A 27,733-nucleotide genomic window follows, 5' to 3' on the forward strand; every position below is an offset into this window, starting at 1 on the left:
ATCTCTGAACAATTAAGTATTCATAATCACACTCTCGCTAAGGGCTCATACACTCTTAATGCACGCGAGCATTGACCCTATGAAATATCAGATGAAAACCCCGAGGAATAATAGAAATAAATTAGATAAAACTGAAGTCTCTTCAAGCAGACGCGTGTTTTGTATATATAGTTGATAAAGACATCTAAGAGAACATCTAACAAGACTGCTATTCTTGCTAATTTAAATTGCTTTACTTTGATAAATCAAGTGATTCTCTAAATAGGTATAGAAAGGTGGTTCACTTCACTTTTGGGACACGGGCGTCTAATCTATGGTTCAAGGCCGACTATATAAACAGCAGTTGCCTTGAGTCTCTGTCTTCCTCTCTTCACACATCTACACCTATCTACATACTTTACAAGACTTTTCAACTCTCTTCTTTACACCTGCTAACGCTTCAGTTTATCCTACTTGAAACTTGTCCTTTCCCTCTTTTCTCCACCGTCGTCGCTCAGACTATCCCACTCAGCATCAATTCTTTCCCACCTTTCACAACGTGAGTACTAAGCGTGAACCAATCCGTACTCTGGATAACATCGCTTAGCACAATGGCCGAGCCGTCTGATCCGGTATCGCCCACCACGTCTCACCACTCTGCCCCGGTTTCATTCTCATCCACTACGACATCATTCCCTTCGAGAGCACCTCTGGTTCACCACCTTCCAGCCCTGAAGGCAGACCTAAAAAAGGTATCAGCAGCTCGTGGCAATGTCCACGATCTGAAAGTGGCAATCCTTGTACGATGGGAAGATGACAATACTGGCGCAGACAAAGATATCACCACTATGGGCAAAGTGATGGAAACCTTCGGCATCCAGTATACCGAGTACATTGTGAAATCATCAGATACGATCCCAGGTTGGAATCTTCAAGGCAAGATCCGCGAAGTCATGTATGGCTGTCATCGTTCCAAACGGCATTCCTTATTCGTGTTCTACTACGTCGGGCATGGAATGATATCTGATGGGCGTCTGTCTTTTGTCTCCGGCAAGAGGTCTATGCCATGGTCCCGCATTTGTGCAAACTTTTGGGACGAACCGGATGCTATGAAATACGTCGATGTACTCGGGGTACTTGATTGTTGTTACTCTGGTGCTGCGACAAGAGCGCAGCAGACAAGAACGATCCAAATGCTGGCGGCCTGTGGTGCCAATGAGGGAACAAATCCTCGAGCTCAGACAGTGTCATTTACTATGCGACTATTCCGTGCAGTTCAGCACTTCAAAGGCCAGTCGAGTGTGACCACAGCCGCCTTGTTTCAAGAAATTCAAAGACAGAAACCGCCCCATGCTCCAAATGCTGTGATGGAAACTATTAGCGGTACTCAGCCGATTAGACTTGTGTTCAAGAACTCCACTATCCCCTCGCGCATTCCTCGCTTTTCCTCGCATGCGAACGAGAAACATGTACTTGTCAAACTGACTTTGCATGGTCACAGCCACATATCAGGTCATAGCGACGTCCTACAACGCTTCCAAAAAGCGATCCAAGATCTACCGCCCAATATGAAAGTGGAGATTTCGGACGCGTACGAGACTGATGAATCCGTTTTCCTTGTTATGGGGATGTCATGGGAAGCTTGGGCGCTTTGGACCATGGTGGCCCATTTGGACTTCATAGGTGTCACTCTTGGCCCTTCCCTGATGCCCAGGCGTCTTGAAGTTCCAGTTCGGGCCGTTGAAGAGAATTTGCGTCCTTCGCCTGGAAAAGGAAAAGGAAAAGCCGAATAAACTGCGAGCTACCTTGAACTTTCTCTCTCTTTTTTCATTCGCTACTTTCTCTTGTTCTGTGACCTAGGTTGATAATATACCGGTCAATGGGCTCGGAGTAATCAGTTATTTCCGAGGGTATTAACTACACTTTTCAAAAAAATCAATCTCTGCCAGGAGCTCTAGCTGTTAGGGGCCCTGGCTATGTAGTAAAGCCGCGGGCCAGGAAAGGAGTTATTTCTTTCCCAAAATAAGCTCACTACCATTTTTGCGAGCTATCTACTTAAAGGATAAACTTATTTACCTAGAGGAAGTATAAAGAGTACACCTATCACTCCTATTTATTGACATTGTGTGATGTATGTGTGTCTATCATTCTTCAAAGCTCGGAGGCTGTCCAGTCTCTGCTTTTGATTCAACTAGAAGCTGGTGCAACTGATAAGCGTGTAGGTTCCTTCTTTAAGAAGGTAACATAAGTAGGTATCTGCTCTAAGCATCACCACCATAATAGGCAAGTACGCCTGCGCCCTCGGCGCCGCCCAAGAACAGCCTACAAGAAGCTGGCAGGGCGATTCAATTCGAACGAGTTCTGATGCGCGAAAATGGCGCATGACATGAAGGCCGGATCGAACAACGGAAAGAACCATGTAAGGCTTCTTTGCCTTGGGTCAGGTCCCCAGTATTCTTTCTCCTATCTAGACGCCAGACAAGCAGTGGCAGGGTAAATAAGTTCATAATTGCCGACCCATGTAGAATAGTAGATTCAAGTTAGCAATTGAATCGAGCAAGCCAAGGTGCCGGATTGATATCTCGAAATTTACATTGTGATCGGGTTGAAGCTCCGATCCAGCTGCCGTGCGACTAGGTCTTCCCAATCCTTCTCCGTGAGGACAAAGGACAGTGCAAACCACATATGGTGGCCAGTCCCAAACACCGGCCAAAATCCCAAAGCGTCCATCCGAGTGGCACTCCAGAAGATCAGACCGTACGGGCGAAAGGCCGCGTAATCCACGCATCGCAGCGGCGAAGTTAGAGACAATCGAGCTGCACCCAAAGACATTGCACCATGCGAGGAATGATAGTCATAGTCATGTATATAGGTCTCTTCGTCCTCCCATTGCTCATCATTCAACGGTGTATAACATGGGTAGTAAGACCGGTATTCCGTTGAAACCGGTCCGGAGGCCAGCCATGAGTACACGTTTTCACGCCGTCCGGCCTGACCATCTAACCAGGAAAGAGTCGTGGCGATCTGCTCCAGCTGGCCACCCTTCTCGCCCTGAAAGACTTTCTTCCAAAAGTCCTCGACCGTATCGTGCGACGAAATCTGGAAGGTTTCTGATCGCACCGAGACCACGGAGAAATCCGCATACATCTTGCGTAGTTCGTAGAAGATGACAATACAGAAAAAGCTCTCGAGCAGGCGCTGCTCTTCAACCCACATCATTGGACCAACATCAACCGGCGTATAAGGGATCCCCTGCGGACGATGGCTGGGCCCAAGCCTGTGTGTATTGATAATGATATATAAAGCTTTCTTCGGTAAGTGCTCGATCCGGAGCTGGAGGGACTTCGCAACCAGTGCGTGGAATGACGCATGCACGAGGCAGCGCAACCGGGACATTAGCGCGAGCAGCCGACACAGAACAGCTGCTGGCGTCGACGCTGATATGCTCCCTAAATTCGGTGTTAGGCGGCCGAAACCATATCTCGCAAGGTATCGCAGGTTGTCGAGGACACTCGGGTTTCCGGCTGTTTCTTGCTGTTCGTTTTGTTCAGTTGGCTGCTGTTGCCGCCTTCTTGACTGCTCAGTCCAGATGATCACCAGTTGCCGTACATCACGCTGCACAACCGGGAACAGGCCTCTTTCGTGGGCCGTATTTTCGATTATGGTATCCACAATCCGGGCGAATAGGTCATTGTTTTGGTGCAGGAAGGTTGCGACTTCCGTGGATGCGTTGTGTAATCTGTGGAGCGACGGTAGATCTGGCAGAGCGGACAGGACATTTTGCAGAGCAAACCAAGGAGTCGGCCGAAGGTATCCATCCTGTCTTGTTTGTTCGGGCAAGAATAGAGATAGATTATCCTTTGATAACGATTTGAACGCAGGTACGAAAAGTGTATTCCGCTTCAAACGAGCTTCCACGAAAAGTGTGCTTTACTCCGGTCAAAGCATCATCTTAGACACGCAGTCATTGTTGTAGCTTGAACAAAATCCTCGGGGCAAGCAAGTTAATATAGGTGCAATATAACTATATTCCAGCGGGCCAATGATAAATTATCTAGATGTCCACACACGTGATGTTGATTACCGGGAACCTCTGCCTGGCATTTTGAACCTCAGTCTCCTTTTCATGAACGGTGTCATATTGCCATGGTTGTCCTCGAGTAGATGACAGTATTTGGTAATGTGTTTATATCTTGTGTGCCCACGGGTTCTAAAGAATTTTTGGCGCTAATGGAATTCATCTACAACATATGTCCAATGGGGTAACAGGCGAATTCACCAGAGATATCCATGGATTTCTCTTTCTACAATCTGCTATAATCAACAAAGCGCACGAATGGTGTTCTGGCTTGTCGAAGCCTCGTTCTGGTAGACCAAAAAGGCCAAATGAGACCGACAAAAGTACGTCTTCTCGATGCTATGGAAGTGAAGTGCCAGGAGATGTTTTCAATTCAATCATTTTTCTGAATTCAAAAGACGGGGGAAAAAATCTAGGAAACACCTCGTTCGGTGTTGATGTTGAACCGGTATACCAATTCTTCTCTGGGCCAAAGAGCAACCATTCATTGATGGCCTCTTGCCTTCTGTACAATGTATCATACACACTTGACAGCTATTCTTTAACGGCGGAGGGCATCTCTGATAGGGGAGTCACCACGGCGGAAGGAGGCTAAGTACAAGTTAGCTCAGTCATTCTTAGATCTTGGAGATAGGTAGGCTCGGGGAAAAGCGGATAGTCGGGTCACTGTTGAGGGGCCTACGAAGCTCGATGCTGAAAAAATTACAGCATACAGCCTCTGCCCAAGCTCAAGTGTGCTTATCTTATAGTGACCCGAAGCTCCAACTTCACTAAATGCCCCTCTAAATGCCCGTAAACCGAATGAATTAGAGATATGAACGTACCATCAGCCTCTTCCCAAGCACGTCCGGCACCGAAGCCGAGACCAATCCACGCGGGCCAAGCCTTCCGCTTGAAGAGCAGCACCGAGAAGACAACACCGAAAGACAGACCGAGGGAGGACTTGATGATCACAGAGGAGATAGCGCGGTCCCACTAATTATATGACGTTAAAAGGTTAGCCAACGGGTTCTCCCATGTTTCCTTCCAGACCGAGACAATTGTCATATATATCAATGGTATGATTCTATATTGCAACTTCCCCATTTGAAGATCCCAGCTAGCTCATACCTTCTCGTTAAGCAAAGCCTCGCTGACGGGCTTGGTGGCTCGCGCGATCGGCCCGGATTCACTGGATTCAGCCATTGCGATAAATCTATCGGTGCAGAAGTAAGCATCAATTGAGCCGGAGTGAATTCCGAGGGTAAAACACGAACCAGTTGCAATTATGTGGAATTATAGAGGTGAATGGAGGCGTGTGGAGTGCAAGGAGTTTGGGAGGTTTAGCGGACCGAGTCGATTCGGCCAAAGGCGGTCGGAGCAATATGCGGTTTTTCTTTTTGGTCTTCGTTTTTTTTTCTCTTCCTCGACAAATAAATACCCACTCTCTCGAATAATTTGCTTTTTTCGAGATGCCGTTGATTGCGGAGGTAAGTCAAATGTGACCTTCGAATGATACACGTCTTTTTCCCGGGATCTAATGTGTTGCGCACCTACAGCGTCCGCGCTCATCGCAAGAGGCGCTCCTCCGCCTTGAGAAGGGCACCGCCAGTCCAACGACTCAGATTCATGAAGCGGCACAGATCATCGGTGTGGATTTGACACTATGTGAAAGTCACCCGGAAGTTCATCGAGATGTTCGAATTCAAACAAACGCTACCCCGAAGGAGGAATGGGTTCTGCGATGGCTATTAAAGAGGTTGAGAAGTGGGAAAAACTATAGAGTGGACGCGGCTTCGTTCCTTCTATTACGACAGCTCATCAACCTGATTTCGCCGAAGAACATCGCTGCTATTCTTAAAGATCAGAAATTCTTATCGATTCTATGTGATACACTCGAAGATTTGGAGGCCGATATATTTTCTGGTCTGGGAGCAACCCTTAGCTCTGACTCCGAGTCTAGTCACACACTGTCTGCATCCCCGACACGCGATGATCGCCGAGGAAGCCAAGGGAAAAAACGCAAGAGAATGACAACTGAGAATGATGCAGACGCCATGGACGTGGACGTGGACGAGCAGCGTCAGAACCCCGCAGCGTGCTTCCTCGCCTTCATCCGCGCCTTGGATTGTCTGCACGGATTTGTGGCACTTGCACAGCGCACACTAGGCACTGATGGGGTGGCAAACTCTCATTTGAAGCTTGCGCTGAGAGGCGAGCCCGAGGCCGTCGCCATGCTACTGGGTCGAGCATTCCGGGTAGCCGCCGTGGCCGCCAAGCAGTTCTCGCATGAGGGGAAAACAACCGATCTTCAGCACTTGCTATACGTTTTTCCCTCGGCGGTGGAGCTGTGGGAGTCAAGGTCTTACCGTGAAGATGATATGGACAACAAGTCCAGTAATGAATTTTTCGCGAGACATTGCTTCGCCCACGCGCTCAGGCTCCAGATTTGTCTGCGGTCCGCCAAACTTGACACCGACGAACGAGCCAATCTGCTGCATGCGGTTGAACGCATTATTGCCCTGCATGTCTTACTTCCCGCTCGTGCAGCATTCTTTGAGCGTGGAGGCTCTGGAATCGATTATTCTCAGGATGAGCCCGACTGGAGCTCGGTCAAACCAGTGACTGATACTTTCAGGCCGATCATTCGCGAGTTTGCCGTGGCCAAGGAAAACAAAGCAACCAATGAAGCTTGTATGCATCCCTGGCGATCAGTGGAACTTCTTCCTGAGCTTTTCGACAACGCCGTGCGTGCTGTTCCTAGAGATGTGTTCCGGAGGCAGACACATGAAGCGCCGTGGTTGGAGACTTTATTCGTCGCTGTTGCAGAGCTAGCGTTTTCTACAGCAAAGGAGGAAGACTTCGCTACCTTCTCTTCCAAGTTCATCTCGGTATTGGAGCACCTCCTCCAGGTCGCTCTCGACCGGAAGGTCGGTCTTTCTCTTCACACCATTCTGGCGCATGCCAATTACACAGGTCTTTTCGAACAAGGTCTTGAGAAGGTCCAGTGGAATGTGACGGCTCTGTTTATCAGTCTTGGGGTCGATATTTTCCTGCCAAACTCCGGTTTGCGTGATTCGCGTAAGCTTCTTGACGCATTGCTCGACAAGGTCCTGTTACAATGGCGTGAGAGTGGTTCCCGGAAACGGAGGGACTACGACATAATCAAGAGCAAGGTTGTGCTGCCGTTGTTACGAGGTTTCGCTGCCGCAAGAGACCTGCCCAGCTTCATGGAATTGTGGCACAATCAACTCCTTATTGTGGAGGAGGCTCGCCAAGATAACAGCAATCTGAGTTTATTCTCGGTTTGGGAAGATGATGAGTTGGCGGATGCTTACTCGGAGCTGATGCGAACTTCGCTCACTGAGACGCATGTTGCTGCCCAGATGCGCACCGCTGCTAGCGAGACGCGAGCTGAAAATGGCAAAGTCGCTGACACCCCTCAGTCTTATGCCAAGTTTGTTCTTGTTGAGGCAAGTTTCCGTGGCCGAGTCTCGACGTTCCCGGAATCGGAAAAGACATTAGCATCTCTCCTAGACACCATAAGCTCTACTCTGTCATCGAAGCAGGCTCTGCACTGGCGATGGCGTCTGTGGCGGCTGGTTCGGAATTTCCTAGAGAACACCCTGCAGTCAGCCGATAATACCATGGCAGGTACAATTATGCCGTTGGTAGAAGTCGCCGCCAAGACTGTTCACCGCAACCACAAGGACCTAACCAAAGCTCAACTCGCTCCTCTGGAATCGTGGGAGGCTTACCGGTTCCTGATTGCTGCAACCAAGGCACACGCCAGTGATGAGCTAGGCTCATTCGTTAAAGCTACCAAGGATGTCATAGACTTCATCACCTCCATCTCAACCAAGGATGCCAAGAAGTCGATGAAGGCACCCTGGAATGGCCGCACAGATACTGTGAATTCCCAAACAACCCTTGGTCTAGCTTATTTCCTGGCCCTTGTCAGAGTTCCAGAAGTCTGGGCTCTTATCTCTTCTGAGGATCGATCCCGTCTATTCCGTCATATCCTGTCCCTGGCAGCTGCTCAATACCATTCGTCGTCGTTGCCCTTGGAGGCTGTTTCGGAAGAAGCAAGGTTCCTTCAGGCATGGGCGAGTGTGGTCTGCCATGAATACATGCTCAACGCTCCCTTCATTGTCTCTGATCTTTCCCTTCTTCTCAACGAGAGCATCGAGCAAGATCCCCTCAATCGCAAACTGCTTGTCGAGAGCTTGCAGAGGGTTCCAGCCCCGTTGATCACCCGGGGACTGAGAACCACCATCTTGAACAAGTTGCAAAATGTTCTACTTGAACAGAACAGTTCTCCGGAAGTCACAATTGGAATAATTACGATGATGGCGAAATTGGCTGCCATGCCTAAGTGTGATGCCACACTGACCAGTGACTGGGAGCCCATCTGGACTGCTGCTCGAGCCGTACCATTAGAGGGTACCGACCTCGACCTCCAGATTATGAAAGCATTCCGAAGCCTGCACCACGCGATATCGGCAAAGCTTCTGGTTTCATCTGAGAATGACCGGAACAAGATGTTCAAGAAGCTCTTCGCCCGGGCATCGAAGCAAACAGCTAAAATGGAGCAGGTGGATCGTGATTCCATGGCCTGTTACCTTCTGAGGTTGACCTTGTCAGAGCTCTGGGTTCATCGCGAGCAGCTGCAGACAGCCTTCTCGGAGAAGGAACTTGCCGCTTGTCGCCAAAAAGTGTTTGACTTTGTGTTGGCTGACATGAAACATGTCAAAGACCAGTGCAGGAAGCAGAAGTTGGAGGAAACAATTACTATCATCAAGACCATCGATGCTCTAGAGGATTTCGAAGATCTAGCCACCAACAACGTCGAAGTGGAGAAGTTCCTTTCCAAGATCGACAATTACATGGAATTGACCGTTGACTCGGAACCCTCTCGGTTGATCCGACGACGTCTTCTTGCCTGCAAGGGACCCGAAGAGAACATCGCTCAGCCAGTCTTACAATGCGCCGAGACGCTTGCTCTTCAGTCTCTCTATGCCGAGGACCAGCAACTCTTTATCCGGACCACCACTGAACGCTTCCGCTCAATGACCGTAGAAAAAATCACCCAGACGATCTGCGAAGTTCGCGGACTTGGCTTGATTGGCGAAAACGCCAGCTACAGACTACTCGTGCTCTACCTCGCCGTTTCCTCGCTCTCTCCCGTCGAAGACAAAGAGAGCGCCACATCACGCGAGATCTCCCTCCTCTGCACATCCCTCGCCGAAACCATCATCCAAAGCACAAGCATCGACCAATTCTGCTTCGCATCGGAATGCCTGGACCTCCTCCTCCGCAGCCACACCCGCAGCCTCACCCAATGCAACATCGACAGCATTCTCGGCGCAATCGCCAGCGCCTCCTCCAAAATCGGCCCCAAGATCTCCCCAGCCTACGCACCAACCATCTACACCCGCCTGTGCCGACTAATGGGCGTCATACTCAGCCTGCAACGCCTCAAGATCGGCGGCCGCTTCCACCTAGTAGTAAACGCCATGCAGCGCCTACTAGGCTGTCTCTTCGCGCGGTCCCGCAAACGCGGCCGCTCCCGCTTCCAGCCCACCCTCTCGCAGCCCTTCTGGCTCGCCCCGCTCGACGCCTCGCACGCTACCTATTACACCCGTCTGTTGACCTCGCTGTGCGACCCTACCGTCTCGGCCGTCCTCCGTCCCCAGCCTGGCGCATCCCGCGAGGCCCTGACTGATCAGACGAAGAAGGCGAAGCGTATTGCCGGCCAGTACTTGCAGTATGTTGTTATGGAGTATGCGCAGTGCTCGCTGCGTGGGTCGCTGTCTCCAGATGTCAAGGCTGCTATCTTGCCTGGTCTTTATGCGGCTCTGGATGTCATGTCGCGTGAGTCTATGCGTGCGCTTAATGCTGCGTTGGATGTCTCTGGCCGTGCAGTGTTCAAGTCGCTCTATGATGACTATGTGAAGTTCGGAAAGTGGAATAAGGGTTGATTGGGGTTTTGTGGGTAACTGTCTTTAATCTGTATATTACCTTTTGCTTAAGAATTATGATATCCCCCAATGCATTGATGCTCATCATATTGTTTTCAAATAGAATATTAGAAGATATTAACAAAATATATCATGTCCCAATTTGTTGGGCTTATTAGGGTAAGGAAAAGTGGTCCCGGGGCACTAGGGTGTCTCTGGCTTCTACGCCAATACATGCACTGTCTGGTTCTACGGATGAACAAAACATTACAGAAGGCAAGAAGAAAAACAATAGCAGGAATAGTGGGATCAATTCTACCCAACAAACATTCAAACAGTCAATCTATTATTGTGGCCGTCTAGAGCAGAGATTCTAGATAGGGTATCATGAGAGATCATAAATCATGTAAGATCAAAAACGGCGCAGGGGAAAAAAATGAGTAGAGAAAGAAAATGGTAATAAATCATCAAGACGTAGATCATCTAGATCCTAGAAGTCTCCAAAGTGCGCGGACTCAGGCAGGGCACAGACACATTGTCTAATACCGGGATCCGCGAAGATCGAGACGTAGCGGAATTTGTGCGGGAAACATGGCGCGAGTGTTGATTTTGCTTGTCCCCTGTGTCGGGAATGGGGTGCTCGGGGATACGGATATCCAGAGAAAGACCGTTGTGGCCGCTGTGTGTGAGACAGCCGACACAGCTGCAGTCGCTACCGCATTGGCAGCTCCCCGTCATGTCAGAACAGGCGCTTGGTAGGCCGACTGGGTATTCCAGGGTGTAATACTCCGAAGGATGCATTAACTGCTGGTTCAGATGGTGGTTTGTGGATAGAGGGGAGGAGTAACCGCTGGCTAAGGTAGAGTTTGGGTCCGAGTAGCTATCAAATGGAATCGGCTGGAAGCCATGGTCCATTGAAGGAGTGCTTTGAATGAAGTAAGGGAATGAGGTCGAAGGGGTGCCTCCCTGGTAAGGTGAGGTTTGGTAAGGGTTGATGACTTCTGGGTTCTTTTCATCCCCGTTGGAGGTGATCATGGCACCCATCTCTTGGACATGTTTTCGTGTTGTAGTATTGAATGGATGAGCAGCGCAGCCAAGACACTGACAATCTTCTCCACAGCTACAGTCATGACAAGAGTCGCCGCCTAGTGGGGCGTTGTAGGAAGGCTCGAGGTTGTTGAGCATGTATGGACTCATAGAAGCCTGCGTAATTCCAAGACCGTTCATCTCGTTGGAGTACGCCATGGACGGCGGTGCAGTCACACCGAGTGACATCCCTATCTGCGGCATTTGGGGCTGAGAGTGTGGCAGCACCATTCCCATGTACCCATTATGGAGGCTTGGGTGTTGGGGATGTACCTGATGCATGGCGGAATGCATGTAGTCATCATGCGTGGGAATCGAGGAATTCTGCCAGGGGGCCATTTGAGGCATTGGGAATTGCATATAACTCTGATCATCCCAAGCAATAGGCGGCTGAAATTGTGATTGGTCGGCCTCTGAGTAAACAGCTTGGTTTGTCGTAGGAGGGCGAGACCCTCCACAGCAAGATCCACCATTCTGAGCAGGAGCAGCAGCCGCAGTAGGAGCTGGGGTCGGGGTTGGTGCCTTTGGCTTTTGTTTTTGAGAGCAGCAGCTTGATACTTGGGGAGACTGCGAGTCTTGCCTGGGAGTTTCTGTGGGCGTTGGCGTACTTCGGTTTTGTGTAGTAGAAGATATGTGTGCACCATCTAACCCGACCTGTGAAGAGAAGTCTGAAGTCAAGTTCGATGTTCCATCCTCGAGCTTAACCTTGTCTGGCATATTTTGTAACGCCCGAGCTATGTTTTCAGGTGCTGCTTGCATAGTACTTTGTCTTCTTCCAGACTTCTGGACCTTGCCCGGCGCAGGTGACGATGTGGGAACCATGGATGGTGGGGGAGACTGGGTTGACTCGTTGGTATCCATAGGAACTTTATAGAGCGGACGACATAGACATGATGAGCCTGGGCAAGTCAGTACAACGCAAACACATGTGTAGTGGTTTGACAAATATATCCTTCCTTACCTTTCGGAATGCGGACCATCACGGCATATGACTTCTGGCAGCTGCAGGTTCCCTTCGGGTGGGGGCATTTTGCAAGAGGTCGCCCGGCTTTAGGGACCTTCATCATGAGTCTATCGAAATGCTGGCATTTTGACGATCGGTGACCTCGAATGCATGGTTCACTGGTGTAACGGTTTAGCCCGGTTTCATTGACAATGTACGAGATATTCCTACCAGGACCACTTGGCACCTTCTTCATCGAGAGGCATGTTGGCGAAGGAATATGTATGATTCCGTCGAATTAAGGTGAGACGCAAGATTGATTCGTAATGTCGCAACCGTGTGTCGCAGAACCCCAACCGCTAGTCGATACCCCGCGCATGCAATCGCCCGTTTCCGCTAGGACCGTCAGACGCCTCGTATTTGGTGACGAACTAAGCCATATGTATGCCGGTATTGTCAAAGTTGTTCGCGTGAGCAGATCAGAATAAAAGGTGGAGTCTAGACGGAGCGAAGTGGAGGTTTGGTTTCTTCAACGGTGAAGCGGGAGAGACCGGGGCTGATGTGATCGCACCAACACCACGAGTAATAGAATAAGCACTAGGATATCGAATCTATATGATCCGAATAGGCTATAGATCGTAAGTTCCGGCTTTTCCCAAGTACAAACGAAAAAAAAGTCAGAAAAAAGGTGCGGGGAGGACGGTACCTGGCCATTAGGTAAGGCAATACCTTCCTGTTCGGGTTTGGCGCGTCGGAATTGTTTCGATGACGGCACTTGGACACTTTTGGACTTTCGGACTTGGACTTTGGCGACTTTGGATTTCAAACCACCACAATGCCGCCCAAAGGCCCCGATAGCCCTCCAGAAGAGTCCAATGCCAGTCCATTCTTTACAGTCCCTGCTCCTATCAGGCGCCTCTTCGACAAGTTCCCGTTGATTACCTATCCGGCCAACGAGATCCCTCAACGCCTTCGACCGCGACACGAGAATATCAACCAGCTGTACGTTTTCGCCGACGCATCTGGTGTACGACATGGCCGGCCTTCATTCAACCCTCAATGTCTCAAATGGCAGGTTCGTGCCGTCTATACTCGCATGCAAGGATGCGTGTAGCCGTCCCTGTCGGAACCACACTGATCGGTCTCGCACTAGGCATACTTGAAATTCGTTGGAATTGACTTTGAGATCACCTCGTCCAACAATCATGCATCGCCGAATGGCTCCCTACCCTTCCTCCTCCCTTCGCTGCCTGCGGACGCCTCAAATCCGATCCCTTCACACAAGATCCAAAAATGGGCCATTGAACAAGTCCACTGCGAGGAGGAACAGCAATTGAACCTGCGGTTCGAGGTTTATGCCTCGCTTTTGGACAACCGGATACGCAGCGCTTGGGTAGGCCGATGATTCCATCTAAACCGAACCCTAGACTCGGAGCTGACGACGTGTCTAGTTATACATGCTTTACCTAGACAGTGAGAACTTCAACGCCGTCGCACGCCGACTCTACGTAAATCCCACAACCTCAAACTCGATCGTGCGCGCAGCCCTAGGCCACCAGCTACAACAGGCTGCCCGCGATGAGCTCCTCAAGACATCGCGCTACATCGACGCCGCTGCCCTGGAAGGCGATGCGGGTGGTGCATTTGAGGCCCTATCCACCTTGCTCGGCAAGGACGAGCACTTCTTCGGCCGGCCAAACCCGGGCCTCTTTGATGCCAGCGTCTTTGCCTACACGCAGCTGATCTTGGATGATACCCTAGGCTGGAAACGGAACCGGCTAGCACAACTGCTCAAAGAGCATCCCAACCTTGTACAACACCGCGACAGACTACTGAAATTCTTCTAAGTGTATAACAGCAACTCATGGCGTTGGATTCGAACTCATTATCTAGATAAAATGATATCTCCGTTGATCTACTTTCCATCTCATCCCGTCTTAACAAAACAAACCCCAAACCAAACCCTAACCCCAACCCACTTCTTCGCCCTCGCCCCCAGAACATCCCCCAATTGATCATCAACCCCCCTAACAACCACCCCATCCGCACCCGCTCCAACAACCTCCACAACCTCAAACCCAGCCTCCCTAGCCGCATCCAAAACATCAGGAATAGCATGACAATAACTCGTAGGCCGAACCTTCACACCCCTCTCATCCGTAAACCCTGCCTGACTCCGCATCCCCATCTCCGCATGCATATTCGTCACAAGCAAATACGCCCCGGACCTCATAATCCCCGCCGCAGCCGCAAAAAACCGCCCAAGCGGAATATGCTCCAGCACCAGCGTAGATATCACCCCCACAGCACCGGGTGCATACAACGAAGCCGGAAGCTGCGTCCTCGATACCTCAGGCTGAAGAAGGTCAAGGATCCCCAGCTCAACGTGCGTCTGTGCTGCATTTTCCGCCGTATACCGTCCTGTCGCCGTCCGCGCTACGTCTAGCATCCCGCGCGAAGCATCCAGTCCGATTACCGAGAAGGAGGTGGCTTTGTTGGCTGTGCTTAGCGCGGTCAGGAGCTGGATTGTGTTGCGGCCGGTGCCGCAGCCTAGATCTACTAGGCTAGGGCGGGTTGTCTCGGTCTCGGTATCTGTTGGTTGGAAGCGCTGGCTTACCCGGTCGATGAATTGGGGTAGTAGAGAGCGCATCTCGATTGTGTCGAGGCGTTGGAGGAAGTTGCCGTCTGTGTCGTATACCTGTTTTGTATTAGTATTGGTATATGTGGTAAATAGTGGATACAATTTGAATAGTTATATGGATGCTGTATATATATTATAGTGAAGAGGATGTAGGTGGATGGGAAATAGGAAATGCGATATAGATACACACCTCTGCCCATTTATCGTATGCTTCGACCGTGTCGATGTACTGCGTCTGCTTTGGGTTTCCGCACGGCTTTGCCGCTAGCAACTCCTGGATTGTCTCCATTTTGAAGGCTAAGGTGTACCGTGGAACGACTCTCGATCTCGGTGGGTTAGCGGGGATATATCGAACTTGCGATCCACGGTAATACTGGACTTGATCCACATCGAACGTCGAACTTGAAGTATACAACTATATAGTTAGTTGTCAAAGTCCATGATACATTGACTCATACAGAGTGACTCATTTATATGAAATAAATCTAGGCTATAAATGGAGATAGAAAGATAGGAAAGATAACCGGAGATAGCCCGAAACCGAGGTTACAAGTTGAAGCCTACATTGAGAAGTAGAATTACGAAGAAATATTGGTGGTCATCAGGAGTATATTGACAGTTCAGCTTAATCACGGAGAATAATCATACACATGCATGTCGCCATTAAAGAGACATAAGGGAAACGACGAGGAAACGAAGCCGGGAGAGGGCACAGTAGAGGTCGACAAAGTTCCAGGATTGAAGCGAAGAATAAATAGGCAAAAAAGACAGGCCAAAAGGGGACGAGGCATCAGTCTAGGAGATCGCATAATTGCCGTACCGGACGGAACATGAGGTAAACGCCCGTGAAGAGGGGCGAAAGATAAAGAGAAGGGAAGATGGAAAAAGAGTAAAGAGAAAAGAGGGGGAGAGAGAGAAAAAGGAAGGGAACACCAAGTCATCGCAGCGGACATCGCGCATATTGGTCGTCAAGCAGTGAGACAATCATCGCCAGTCAGGTCATTCAGTAAACCGTCGCTCCGAACGGAGCCGTCTCCTTCAAATCCTCCACGAGGTCCTCCACGTTATTGAGATACCGCCCTAGAAGATTCTGCTTTTCGTCCGTGGTACGTATATCACGACTCATTTTACTCGCTGCTGCCGCAGCAGAGCGCGGACTACGCGCTGAGGTGCGTTTGCTGGGGCTGCGCTGCAGACCTTGTGGAGACATCGGTGCTGAGGTCAGGGCCTCGGGCATGAGATAGAAGTAGAGGAACTCGACAAGCTTGAGCTTGACTTCGCGGGAGGTGGCGCGTTGTTTGAAAAGTGATGTGACGGTGAGGAGGCCATCGAGGCCCTCGAATGTGCGTGTGTTTGATGGGCAGTCCAGTAGGGCGGTGACGAGTGTTAGTAGGGTTGCTGATTGCACGGCTGGACAGTTGATGGGGTCGAGAAGGTCAAGGAGGAGGTTCATGTAAATTTCGCGGGCGAAGAGAGAGCGCGAGCCGCGGTGGAGGAGGAGGGCACCTTGGATTAAATCCAGTGTGCAGACAATGAGCATGTCGTTTGTCCCGTTACTCCCTCGGCCGAGAAGGTGTTCGAGACAGGATACTAGGCGCATGGCGACTGAAGCATTTTGTTAGTACCCAAGCCCTAGTTGCGATAGAAATTTCAAAGACATACTATTCCATTGAAAGCTTTCCTGCAATTTGGAAAATTCCCGAAAGGCCGGATCGTCTCGCAACTCGGGCAACGTCTTTGGGACGGGCTGGATATCGGGGGAGCGCGATCTCCGGTCCAAGACCGGCTTAGGTTTTGATAAACATATCTGTGCGAGGAGTCCTTCGACCTGGCGTAATCCTTTCCGGATCTTGCTAGGCTCATAAGAGGAGAGGTAATCGAACGAATGGGCTAATAGAGCCTCCATTGATAAATCAGATGTGAGATAGAAAAGTGAGCTATTCTACCGAAATGAAAAGCAAAGGAACATTCTTAAACAAAAGATCCAAAAAAGAAAGTGGAGAAGGTTCGTGTTGTCCCAGTTGGGAATGGATGAGGTCAGTCGGGGCCCTTCGCGGCTTTCCAAGGTTCGCAGTAAATAAAGCGCCGTTGCCCCCGGCAACGCGCCAATAAACCAGGGAACTCGTCGCATCGGGACACTCTTAACTCGCTTTCTTTTAGATCCACCCCTGGCGTCAATCAGATGCGACTTTAATTATAGTATGGAGTAAGTATGGAGTAAGTATGGAGTAAGTATGGAGTAAGTATGGAGTGCTTAAATCGTGTACACTGTATACACCGTATATTCACACCGTGTTCACACCGTGTTTCCCTTGCTCCGTTGCTACAGCGAACATGATATTTTCTCTGGATTATTGAATACATTTGGGTTGTCCCTGCTTATGACCTATCAAATCATTATAGTTTATCCAGGGCTGCGTTGCCAATCAAATTGATGTATCTCATTTGTCAGCCTTATATTCGGTGGCTGGTGGTTGGTGGCAGGTGGAAGGTGGCTGGTGACTGTTGGCTCAAGTGGCTCAGCCCCGCCGCCCGATTAGTCAACCTCGGCATCCGATCATACCATCTACAACTGGGTACAAAGTATGTATACATCTTGCATGATACGTTTTGCGATATAGTTGTCATAGTATATCAATCTACATATGTAGCTATACAAACATGAAAAAGTGGTGTTGATGTCATCTATACATGAACCAAACTTCTAGCCCCGGAGGTCCCTAGCTCCCTAGCTCCCTAATTTCTGCCGCCTACCGAACCCCTCCATCCCCCCATCCGCAATCATGAATTCAACATCCTTCCAACCACCGAGTCCCGTTCCTCCTCGGAAAAGCTCGACCAATGCAACAAATGGCACCGGCAGCCCCTCGCACCGACACACACTGTCGGTGACAGACGAAGAGCCTCCAAAAACCGGACATCGTCGCAACAAGTCCAGCGTCGACGGCACCAAGTACAAGGATGGAACATGGTCATCGAAGAACGACAAGATTCTCATGGGTCCGTACGACTACGTACACGAACACCCGGGAAAAGATATTCGGCGCCAACTGATCCACGCTTTCAACGCTTGGCTGCAGGTCCCGCCGGCGAGCCTGGCGATCATCACCAAGGTCGTAACGATGCTGCATACATCATCACTATTGTGAGTCCACCCCACACCGCCTCCCTGCTCACACCCGATCCATATCCGATGCTGACGGCGTGACGCCAGAATCGATGACGTCGAAGACAACTCCGTCCTCCGCCGCGGCATCCCCGTCGCGCACAATATCTTCGGAACAGCGCAAACAATCAACTCCGCAAACTACGTGTACTTCCTCGCCCTGCAAGAAGTGCAGCAGCTCAACAACCCGGCCGCAATCGACATCTACGTACAGGAGATGCTGAACCTGCACCGGGGCCAAGGGATGGATCTCTTCTGGCGCGACACGCTGACCTGCCCGACGGAAGACGAGTACCTGGAAATGGTCGGTAATAAAACGGGCGGGCTCTTCCGGCTCGCGGTGAAACTGATGCAGGCGGAGAGTACGACGGGGAAAGACTGCGTTGCCTTGGTGAATGTCATGGGTCTGATATTCCAGATCTGCGATGATTACCTCAACCTTTCGAGTACTGTGTACACGGAGAATAAAGGGTTCTGTGAGGATCTCACCGAGGGAAAATTCTCCTTCCCGATCATTCACAGCATTCGCTCGGACCCGTCTAATCGCCAGCTGATTAATATCCTTAAGCAAAATACCAAGGATGTGGAGGTTAAGCGCTATGCGGTGCAGTATATGAAGAATACGGGCAGCTTTGCGCACACCAGTCGAGTAGTCGGGGATTTGCGAGACCAGGCGTTAGCGTTGATTGAGACGATCGATGCTACGCCGAAGATCAACGGAGCTGGTGATGGGCAGATGGTACGTGCTATTGTTGAAAAGATCGTGGAGTCGACGCTGTCGGATCCCAATGCGCGCTAGTTGGTTCTTTGTTCTTTTGGTATGATTTTCTGGATGTCGTGTATTTGTTGGATATACCCAGTTCCAGTTATCCTGTTTTCACAATTTTGCTATGTAGCTATGAGAGTTCACGATGATATGATTTATGACATGGATTTGGGAGTGTAAATTGTTCAATTAGCTGTCCTCAACAGCATGAAAGTAAATGGCAATGTCCATGTCTATGAAGTAAGGGTATAATCACATCCCTGCCATCATGAGTCGTCGGCTGAACCTAGACTTGAGGTATACTTATGTAGATGGTAGATGATCTAGAAACGAGAAACCGACAGCGCAAAATGTCACAGGCAAAACAACAAACATCTGTCCACAAACACAGCTATGCATCTATGTATATGTCCCAAACACCGAAACCACAAGCTCACATAACCACACAGCAAGCCTTCTCGAGCTTCCGCAGAATCCTGGGCACGAATTTCTTGGCCAGCTCCTCGAGCTCGTCCGGCTGTTGCTGCTGTTGTTGTTGCTGGTGTCCTTGCCCATGCTGCTGCTGCTGGTGTTGCTGGTGTCCCTGTTGTTGACCCGGGTATCCAGCCCCACCCTGGTAACCAGTCGAAGGAGGCATAACAGCCTCACCACCAGTCAAATTGACATAGATGCGACCATCGTTATCCTCGGTGGTATACTGCAGCCCCAGCTCCCGACACACCTGCTCGACGCGCGGCTTGATTTTCTGAATATGATTCGCGGAGTGGTTCCCCTTGCCGACGATACTATATCGCGAAGCGGTATTAGTCGCGTTGCGTTGCATCGCATCTAGCGCAAGAGATACAATATTCTCAGGGGCTCGTTTCCGCCACTTACACATGAAGATGGGTCTGCCCATGCGACTTGGCATACTTGATCCGCTCTTCTAGGATCTCCTCGGCCTCCTCAGCGAACTGTCCGTGCAGATCGATGGTGTCGGCCTCGACGCGCCCATTGGCGTTGTTCTCGCGGAAGATGAACTCGGAAGCTTGTTTGTTGTACTCCTCCATCTTGCGGCCGTGGGCCTTGCCCTCCTCAGAGAGTTGCTTGGCGCCGGCGCCATCGCCGCTCGAGTAGGCTTCCTTCGACTGGTGGGTGGGTGTTAGCGTGTTGGAATGACTACAACTACAACTGCGATTGGAATTGGAATTGGGTGCTCACGTACCCGACTGAAACATTCGCCGCGCTTGGAGGCTTCCTGGCGCGCGAGGTCGCGGAGCCGGTCGTACTCTGCCTCGGCGTCGCTGCTGCTCTCGTGGTTGAAGGCTGGGACTGTTAGTGCTTGTCGTTCGTTTCAAGAGGGATTGGCGTATTACCCCGAGGGCCCAATTGGGACATTTCGTGCGACATGATTGTGGTTATAAGAAGGGAGCCTGGGGAAGGGGAAGGGTACCTTTTTTAAAGTGGAGAAACCGAGAAACCACATCGATCGAGGAACTCTCGTTGGGTACCAAGGTTTATTGGTCTCGATCGGTGGAACGATCGCCGATGGGATTCACATTGTGGTTATTATATAGCTGGGATATTATGTAGAAGAGTATGTATGTTGTAGATATGTATGAGTATATTACAACTGATTAGCTAGAAATCTTCATCTAGTAGCCTAGATAGGTGTGGATCGATCCTTGGAATGATCTACGCAGTTTGTAACATTGGCTCTAGAACTGCAGTAATTTATTCTTGTGCGAGGTTGTATCCAGTCTATCCAGTCACTATGCATACACCTGAGCATATGTACTTCTCTGCCAATCTGTCTTCCTGAAACCGTGTGCCATTTTCCATATCTTGCATGTCAATTGTCAATCCCTTCAATCAAGGGCTAAGTATTGGCGCCCATCTACTGCACTATGCAAGCGGTGGATTCTCATCTCGCCTTGGAAAGTACATAGCGGGGCTGGGTGGTTAAACCGTCCATTATCATCCTCGGTCTTTTTTTTTCTTTTTCCCTGCTCAATTGGTCTGCAGTGGTGTAGACGACCAGGCTCTTGGTTGGCACTAGAGCATGTCCGTGAGTAAAGGATCATAGTGACCACCAGTTCCGGCTGTTTACAGAGACCTAAAATGCGGACATTAGAATAATAAGCACAACAGTCACACGCGCAAGGCAGTGTGAAAAGGTGGAAGATCAATCAAACCGCTGACCACGGCAATAAAGGGCCATGTACCGTGTTTTTATGTCACGATCATCCAGCTAGCATACCAGACTGCTCTCTTGGTATATTGATCTCACGGTCTGACCCGTTCATAAGCGTTATTCGATTCCGTCAAGCCATGTGTCAACGTGCTTTTTCTTTGCACTCCGGTGCTTTTCCACGTCAGATTCGGCATCATCGGGCTCTTCTTCTTCGTCACTGCTTTCCAAATCGACCCATGAATGCTGGTATATGGGTTTTTCGCTAAGAGGATAACCAGTTCCTCTCAACCATCCAAATATCCCACAGGTTGATCCTTCCGAGTGCGTTTGCGTGAAGAAATCATATTTGTAATCGCTGAGTGCTGCCGGTGTCATATTGGGGGCGGAATGCGGTGTTTGATCGGTGGACTCGCTGTTATCCTTTCTGAAATCCCGAATTGAATCGTCATTTGTCAACATCCATTCCCAAGACTCGTATTCTAGGCAATGAGCACATTGAACATGGTGTCGGACGCCCAGGTCTGTGTCGCAAATTGGTGTGCTCCCAAAGGGCTTCCAAGGCCAGATTGGAGGTCGGTCATGGCCTTCACAGGCAGTAATGAATGACAACCGGCATTCGTCATCGCGGCGTATTGATTCACCATCACTAGTCCCCATTTTAGAGGTCAAGAATGTCTGTGCTGTTTTGACCCAGGCCGATGCTGCAAGATCGAAAGCTACCATTCCTGTCCGCATGTCACGTAAAATTTTCGTCGCGGGACCTGTGAGAATTGCACCAAGCCAGAGAGGTCCGAGTAGAGGCTTTCGAGTTGCCAAAAAAGGGCCCAATTCATTAGGTGAGATGGAATTGAGAATCGCAAAAGCCGGGTTCAACCAGGCGCTGACGAGATTGCACTCAATATCTGGATTGAAAAATGTGCTATATAGAATAGAACGCAACCCCCATATATTGCAGCTCAACGTCATATACTTAGGAAGTAATTCGTTGTGCTCAGCAAGAAGATCTGGAATAGAAACAGGCGAGCCATTAACACGATGTGTTAGTTCCGGCCGAGAAGCTTGTCTTGGAAGGGGAAGTGATATTGGTCCCTCCCCTAGGAATGGAATGAAGAGCACCCCAGCAAGAGCGACCGAGCACTGGGCATAGAGATGATGGCGCACACAGAAACGCGAGAGATAGTTGAGAGCGGTTTCCGACGATGGTGGTTCTGACATGGCGCTCAAAAAATCCTTAGTGGCCAAGTTAAATCCCGCCTTCTTTGCCGAAATCGACCATGGCGACAAATATACGTGGCCATTATATTTCACGGTCGCATCCCAGCCTTCGTCAGAGCCCAAAATAGCCTGCCACCAGCGGACTTCTTCCTCAGAAGCATCGTGGCCGATGTCAATTTGAACAAGAGATTGATTGTTCGGCTGTGGCAATCGACCCTCTATCCGATCCGTAGTGTAGCCCATATGACATTCGTGGTCAGCAGAGCGATTAAGCAACTCAACCCATCGAGCAGATAGGATATAAGCCCATGCAAAGTAAAGAACGGATAGGTAGTTTCCTTCGTCATAGCCGGAAAGCCCCTGAACTCCAGGCCAGTCTGAAAGAGGAGCATCTTCAGACAATTCCACACTTATTTGACGGTCAACTGCTAATAGAAGTTGCTTCGGCAAAACCTTTGGTGGTAGGTCACAGATTCCTTTAGAAGTCTTCCACGTTGATCTGCCATTGATGTGAAGTATGTCTTGGGATTTATTTTCCTCGCAAGCGAACGAGATTGTCTCGTTCGAAGCAAGGCCATGACCGAGGAAAGGCGGGGTCTGACTGACGAGAGGTCTCATATTTATGGCTTGTCGGGGGATAAGGCCCTGTTTGTCCCCAGTACCCAGATACGAAGTCCATATCTTGAGACTCTGCTGGAGGACCTCGCTGAATTCATCATCACTTGGTCGCAGGGCATCACCCATCGTCGCACACTAGCAAGTTGGATGCTGCGCGAGCGTTCGGGGACTATAGAAGTAGGTACAAAATGATGAGTCAATGTGCGTATCCTAAGTGGAGCTCTTCGAAGGGTATACTTTGTAGAGGGGTTGAAGGAATTGAGGTTGTGAGTAGCGCGGGTTTTTTTATTTCATTATCGATGTACGTCACCTGATATGAAGGCAGCCATTGGAACTGATCTACAACATGCATGGAGGGAGAGATGTAATTTATTCTTGTATGAGGCTGTACCTAAGTAATATAGTGTATTATCAGCACATCCCGTGACTTCGGCAATTCGCCAGTTTAGGTCATGTTTAGACACTAAGCTAAACCGCGAAGTTCAATAGTCTCCATTGCCACGAGGCGCCAAGTGGAGTCTAGTATCAACTTTGAAACTCCTCACGCAAATTAGCGGCGAAAACGGCTAGGGGCACCAGTGGGTCGTCTGGTGCAGAACTTGAGCCTTGAGGAGACAACCTTAGGGCGCCATTGGAACGAGGAAATCCCTTCAGTTTCACTATCGAACCGATTCGGGGATTTCCCTGGGCTCACTGACCTCCTTTTCAATCATGCTGACGTAGAATTGTTGGATTCATCAGTCGAGGGGCTGAGCAGTAATGTTGAAGGTGTGACAGTCTGTCTCGGCATGGTACTATGTATGTTGTACCTATTGGGTTGTCCGTATTATTGTACCTCAGAAGTTTCAAGGAAGTATCAAAGAACTGCACATGGATGCATGGGATGAGGCGCAGACTAGTCTGATTGGGCAGGAGTCTTGCTTTGTTTCTTTGTTTCCTCAAATTGAAACTGAGAACTGCTGAGGTGAGGTCAGACGTCAGGGTTTATGTTGTATGCACCGTGTGGGGAGTAAATTGTATGATATACTAAATGTACATAAAGTGTTCTTCAGGGGTTCGCTCCCCAGACTCCCTGAAGAGCCAGAATTCTAAGTTTCCTGTTGTTGCTAGCATTGTAATTTGATATGCTAGTTTTGCTCTCCACAAGATCTGCACGCCTCCAGGAGTCCACCGGCATTTTTATATATACAAAGTGCCCGGGTACAGTGCTCTATTATGGAGCATTGGTATGAAGGGCTGACTGTCTGAAACAGAATGTTCCATAGATGCACGTATACATCGACATCCTCTGAAAATAGAATCTCTGATGCAATGCCCGTGGAATATCACCAGCCAAAAAAGCAAAAGGGGCTGAATGGGCCAGTCAGGTCCCCACACCGCCCAATCAGCTCACTGCAGTTGCCGGGGTGGTATTGTTTTGTAACTGGTAATCTGTGTACGGAAAACACCATACCATTTCCTCCGATAACCGCCCCAATCACCCATGCGCTGCTTAACTGCCGTGGTATTACCAGCGTATCCCCTTTCTCTGCTGAAACTTTCCCAATTTCCCCCCTCAGTCTTGCCGTCCTGCCCCTTACCTTTGAACAACTTGTATCTCTTCTCTCTCTCTTCTTCTTTTCCAGATTGGATTCTATTTGAATTCCTCTGGGTCGTTTCTTTTCATTTCTTTCCTTTATACCCTGTTGCCGATTTGTCCTTCGTTTTTGCAAATCGCAAAAGAACCTTCAGGTGGGTACCCTTTTTTTTTCCCCTTTGATCCTGTCAATTGGCTATTTGCTCTGGAAACTCGGTGCCAACTCCTTGCATCGGCACGCTTACACCAACTCTGAAACACCGTCTGCCTTTGCTCAGCGGTGCTTGTGCTACCTATGCAACGCCTCCTCGAGCCCGTCAATGCGATATTTCCGGAAGAAATTATTCCAGCTTGCTGACAGTGATTCGCCTTGTACAGTCCCTGTAACAAACTATCGAATATCCCTCCACGAAGAACCCTCTATCCACTTTCACACCGTTAATTGCGACTTCATACCGTCAAAATGGGTTGCGGAATGAGCACCGAAGATAAGGAGGGAAAGGCGCGGAATGAGGAGATTGAGAATCAGCTCAAGCGCGACAAGATGATGCAAAGAAACGAGATCAAGATGCTGTTGCTCGGTATGATCCATTGAGTCCTGATGGAAATATGTACAGATGGCTGACTGGGTATACAGGAGCCGGAGAGTCGGGCAAGTCCACCATTCTCAAGCAGATGAAGCTGATCCACGAGGGTGGATACTCTCGCGACGAGCGTGAATCATTCAAGGAAATCATCTACAGCAATACCGTCCAGTCGATGCGCGTCATTCTCGAGGCCATGGAATCCCTCGAGTTGCCCCTGGAGGATGCGCGCCACGAGTACCACGTGCAGACCATTTTCATGCAGCCCGCTCAGATCGAGGGTGACAGCATTCCCCCCGAGGTTGGAAACGCCATTGGACAACTTTGGCGCGACACTGGTGTTCAGGAGTGCTTCAAGCGCTCGCGCGAATACCAGCTGAACGACTCTGCCAAATAGTGAGTAGTGACCGCTCGTCTGTCGCATTGCGACGTGGCTAATTCGTTTTCTTTAGCTACTTCGATTCCATTGAGCGCATTGCCCAGCCCGACTACCTCCCCACCGACCAGGATGTCCTCCGTTCCCGTGTCAAGACCACCGGTATCACCGAGACCACTTTCATTATCGGTGACCTTACATACCGCATGTTCGACGTTGGTGGTCAGCGATCCGAGCGCAAGAAGTGGATTCACTGCTTCGAGAACGTCACCACCATTCTGTTCCTCGTCGCCATCTCCGAGTACGACCAGCTGCTCTTCGAAGACGAGACCGTCAACCGTATGCAAGAAGCCCTGACCTTGTTCGACTCGATCTGCAATTCCCGGTGGTTCGTCAAGACCTCGATCATTCTGTTCCTCAACAAGATCGATCGTTTCAAGGAGAAGCTCCCCGTTAGCCCGATGAAGAACTACTTCCCTGATTACGAGGGCGGTGCCGACTACGCCGCGGCTTGCGACTATATCCTCAACCGTTTCGTCTCCTTGAACCAGGCCGAGCAAAAGCAGATCTACACGCACTTCACCTGCGCAACTGACACTACCCAGATTCGATTCGTCATGGCAGCAGTGAACGGTAAGCTCAGCCATCCCAACCCAGTGCGCAACACTTGTCTAACGTTTCACAGATATCATCATCCAAGAGAATCTCCGTCTATGCGGTTTGATCTAATGAACTATCGTTTGGTGAAGTATGTCGAACCTAGATCGCATGTCTTTATTAACCGGGGCTGATCAGAACCGGTCGAAAATCCCCGTTTCGAGATCCCGGCGTTGATTCTCTTTTGCGTTTCCTTTTCCTAATCTCCATTTGCTCACGTTCTAATTTTCCCTGCCATCTACACAGCCTCTAGCCGGTTTTTGTGTTTTCTCTTGTCCTGATATCCACTACAGAAAACAAGAAGTATTCCCCTCCCTTCTTTTTCTCTTTCCTATTTCCTTTCCACCTTTTTTTTTGTGATCCTTCTGATTTGAATGCTGGATATCATATCATCTCTCCCCTAGTTCTTGTTTATGTATGTAACCATATCGTCTCCCCCCATCATTTTCCTTGGTCTCGCGTCCGTTGGAAGCCAAGAGCGTCCATCCGGGCATTGGGCACGGGGAAATGCCAGGATCCGCGGATTTGAATGTTTCCTTCTCATGTGTCATGCCAGTCGGTCGTCGGGTTATTTCAGAGTTCAAGGATTGACTCTTAAGGTTCTGACTCTTAATTCCATACTATTTCTATACCTCGATGCGTGTTATATTAGTCTCCCAAGTAGATATCGACAATAGTGTGATTTGCAAAGAGGTATATGCAGAGCAAAAAAAAGGGTATCCGCATAAAGATAGAATCAAACTGTCATAAACAGAGAGACGAAGACAGAGCGCCGAATTATGACAGTCTCAAAACCTCAACTTCGGCCCAACATAAACAAGCAGAATAGCAACAACCCATAGCCCGAAAATCCACGCATACAGCATCATCCGCCCCCACAACCCTTTACCCTCCGTCATCTTGCGCAACATCCCCATCCTCTTACCCGCCGCCTCCATCGTGGTACTCGTGCGGTCGATGCCCGACACCGCGCGGTCCAACGCCGACTTCTCGCCTTCCAGCGTCGCCTGGAAGTTATGCGAGGAGGCTTTCAGCTGCGAAGCAAGCGCGAGGAGAGAGCTTGTCAGATCTTCCTGTTCCAGTCTGTGGGTGCTCAGTTCGGATTCTGTTCCGGAGAGCTTGGTTGTATCCCTTCCAGTCGCAGCTGCTTTTTCAGTGGATAAGGGTGGTGCGGGGTGGGTTGTGTAGCGGTTTCGTAAGGTCGGGGGTGATGCTTGTGCTGGTAGGCTTGTTGATGAGGGTGTGGATGTTGGGGTTGTTGTTGCTGGAGTCGCTGTTGCGGAAGAGGTAATCGTGGTTTGGCTCTCTGTTTTTACTTCTCGTTGCGAATCTGATGGTTTTGCCGGTATCTGCTGATCTTTGCGCGAGACAGTTTTCTTCTCGGTGACGGGCTTGGAGAATAGCTCCTTCCATTCGTCGTCGATGTCGTCGGTCTCGTCTTCCTCATCTTGCTTCGCTTCGGCTTTGGCTGCTTCTTCCTCGAGGACAGTCTGTATGCGTTTCAGGAGCTGTCTGTCGCGCGCGATCTCGGCTTGTGCTTCGTGTTTGCGGTCGAGGGGTTTAGTTTGTGGGAGGGAGCGCTCGAGTTGGGTGAGGAGTAAGCGGGCGTATTCGACGTTCTGTAGCATTGATTAGATTCATACTTGTCTCTTGAAAGTGAAGTTTTGGAAGTGAAGTCCTGGAAGGATGGAGTAATTTATTACCTTGTTCACGCGCATTCGCTGGTATTCTGATTGTTGGAATGCCCGCCGGTCTGTCCCCGGAGAGAGGAGATTATGCTCGAGTCTGGTGAAGAGGCGAGCAACATTGAGAAGAGCGAGATCTGGAGATCCCTCGGATGGAAATGTCGTTACGGCCATGGCTGTGGCTTGGAATTACAAAAGTGAGTTGTTGCAGGTTGAAGATGTGGCATCGATGTACTCCGTAGAGCGCGCTT

General features: G+C 49.9%; 13 protein-coding genes across 13 annotated transcripts; 5 read left to right on the top strand and 8 right to left on the bottom strand.

Moving 5' to 3' along the window:
- Positions 1-590: 590 nt before the first annotated feature.
- On the top strand, positions 591-1,772 carry N7518_006865 (uncharacterized protein; the record flags this gene model as incomplete). Its single annotated transcript, XM_057187792.1, has 1 exon — positions 591-1,772. One exon carries the CDS (start codon positions 591-593, stop codon positions 1,770-1,772), a length of 1,182 nt encoding a protein of 393 aa, XP_057039495.1.
- A 796-nt stretch (positions 1,773-2,568) lies between these two features.
- N7518_006866 (uncharacterized protein) lies at positions 2,569-4,083 on the bottom strand (the record flags this gene model as incomplete). The annotated part of the gene is made up of 2 exons (XM_057187793.1): positions 2,569-3,907; positions 4,064-4,083. The coding sequence occupies 2 exons, from the start codon at positions 4,081-4,083 to the stop codon at positions 2,569-2,571; spliced, it is 1,359 nt and encodes a 452-aa protein (XP_057039496.1).
- A 515-nt stretch (positions 4,084-4,598) lies between these two features.
- N7518_006867 (MICOS complex subunit MIC10) lies at positions 4,599-5,242 on the bottom strand (the record flags this gene model as incomplete). Its single annotated transcript, XM_057187794.1, has 3 exons — positions 4,599-4,648; positions 4,882-5,032; positions 5,168-5,242. The coding sequence occupies 3 exons, from the start codon at positions 5,240-5,242 to the stop codon at positions 4,599-4,601; spliced, it is 276 nt and encodes a 91-aa protein (XP_057039497.1).
- Positions 5,243-5,508: 266 nt separating this feature from the next.
- On the top strand, positions 5,509-10,017 carry N7518_006868 (ribosome biogenesis protein URB2; the record flags this gene model as incomplete). Its single annotated transcript, XM_057187795.1, has 2 exons — positions 5,509-5,526; positions 5,596-10,017. The coding sequence occupies 2 exons, from the start codon at positions 5,509-5,511 to the stop codon at positions 10,015-10,017; spliced, it is 4,440 nt and encodes a 1,479-aa protein (XP_057039498.1).
- Positions 10,018-10,479: 462 nt separating this feature from the next.
- N7518_006869 (copper fist DNA-binding domain-containing protein) lies at positions 10,480-12,291 on the bottom strand (the record flags this gene model as incomplete). The annotated part of the gene is made up of 3 exons (XM_057187796.1): positions 10,480-11,981; positions 12,044-12,204; positions 12,257-12,291. The coding sequence occupies 3 exons, from the start codon at positions 12,289-12,291 to the stop codon at positions 10,480-10,482; spliced, it is 1,698 nt and encodes a 565-aa protein (XP_057039499.1).
- A 569-nt stretch (positions 12,292-12,860) lies between these two features.
- N7518_006870 (putative mitochondrial outer membrane protein (Sam35)) lies at positions 12,861-13,872 on the top strand (the record flags this gene model as incomplete). Its single annotated transcript, XM_057187797.1, has 3 exons — positions 12,861-13,100; positions 13,179-13,418; positions 13,477-13,872. 3 exons carry the CDS (start codon positions 12,861-12,863, stop codon positions 13,870-13,872), a joined length of 876 nt encoding a protein of 291 aa, XP_057039500.1.
- An 80-nt stretch (positions 13,873-13,952) lies between these two features.
- Positions 13,953-14,955, bottom strand: N7518_006871 (class I SAM-dependent DNA methyltransferase; the record flags this gene model as incomplete). The annotated part of the gene is made up of 2 exons (XM_057187798.1): positions 13,953-14,723; positions 14,857-14,955. 2 exons carry the CDS (start codon positions 14,953-14,955, stop codon positions 13,953-13,955), a joined length of 870 nt encoding a protein of 289 aa, XP_057039501.1.
- Positions 14,956-15,669: 714 nt separating this feature from the next.
- On the bottom strand, positions 15,670-16,572 carry N7518_006872 (cell division control protein 14; the record flags this gene model as incomplete). The annotated part of the gene is made up of 2 exons (XM_057187799.1): positions 15,670-16,271; positions 16,329-16,572. 2 exons carry the CDS (start codon positions 16,570-16,572, stop codon positions 15,670-15,672), a joined length of 846 nt encoding a protein of 281 aa, XP_057039502.1.
- An 877-nt stretch (positions 16,573-17,449) lies between these two features.
- Positions 17,450-18,631, top strand: N7518_006873 (FPP/GGPP synthase family protein; the record flags this gene model as incomplete). Its single annotated transcript, XM_057187800.1, has 2 exons — positions 17,450-17,811; positions 17,881-18,631. The coding sequence occupies 2 exons, from the start codon at positions 17,450-17,452 to the stop codon at positions 18,629-18,631; spliced, it is 1,113 nt and encodes a 370-aa protein (XP_057039503.1).
- Positions 18,632-19,031: 400 nt separating this feature from the next.
- N7518_006874 (Smr domain-containing protein) lies at positions 19,032-19,987 on the bottom strand (the record flags this gene model as incomplete). Its single annotated transcript, XM_057187801.1, has 4 exons — positions 19,032-19,383; positions 19,475-19,725; positions 19,803-19,903; positions 19,954-19,987. 4 exons carry the CDS (start codon positions 19,985-19,987, stop codon positions 19,032-19,034), a joined length of 738 nt encoding a protein of 245 aa, XP_057039504.1.
- Positions 19,988-20,888: 901 nt separating this feature from the next.
- N7518_006875 (uncharacterized protein) lies at positions 20,889-22,730 on the bottom strand (the record flags this gene model as incomplete). The annotated part of the gene is made up of 1 exon (XM_057187802.1): positions 20,889-22,730. The coding sequence occupies one exon, from the start codon at positions 22,728-22,730 to the stop codon at positions 20,889-20,891; it is 1,842 nt and encodes a 613-aa protein (XP_057039505.1).
- A 1,913-nt stretch (positions 22,731-24,643) lies between these two features.
- Positions 24,644-25,869, top strand: gpaA (guanine nucleotide-binding protein subunit alpha gpaA; the record flags this gene model as incomplete). Its single annotated transcript, XM_057187803.1, has 4 exons — positions 24,644-24,761; positions 24,818-25,160; positions 25,217-25,773; positions 25,826-25,869. The coding sequence occupies 4 exons, from the start codon at positions 24,644-24,646 to the stop codon at positions 25,867-25,869; spliced, it is 1,062 nt and encodes a 353-aa protein (XP_057039506.1).
- Positions 25,870-26,585: 716 nt separating this feature from the next.
- Positions 26,586-27,656, bottom strand: N7518_006877 (uncharacterized protein; the record flags this gene model as incomplete). The annotated part of the gene is made up of 2 exons (XM_057187804.1): positions 26,586-27,416; positions 27,501-27,656. 2 exons carry the CDS (start codon positions 27,654-27,656, stop codon positions 26,586-26,588), a joined length of 987 nt encoding a protein of 328 aa, XP_057039507.1.
- Between the last annotated feature and the right edge of the window lie 77 nt (positions 27,657-27,733).

The sequence above is a fragment of the Penicillium psychrosexuale genome (assembly GCF_028828465.1).
Source record: "Penicillium psychrosexuale strain IBT 29551 chromosome Unknown utg000004l, whole genome shotgun sequence".
Taxonomy (NCBI): domain Eukaryota; kingdom Fungi; phylum Ascomycota; class Eurotiomycetes; order Eurotiales; family Aspergillaceae; genus Penicillium; species Penicillium psychrosexuale.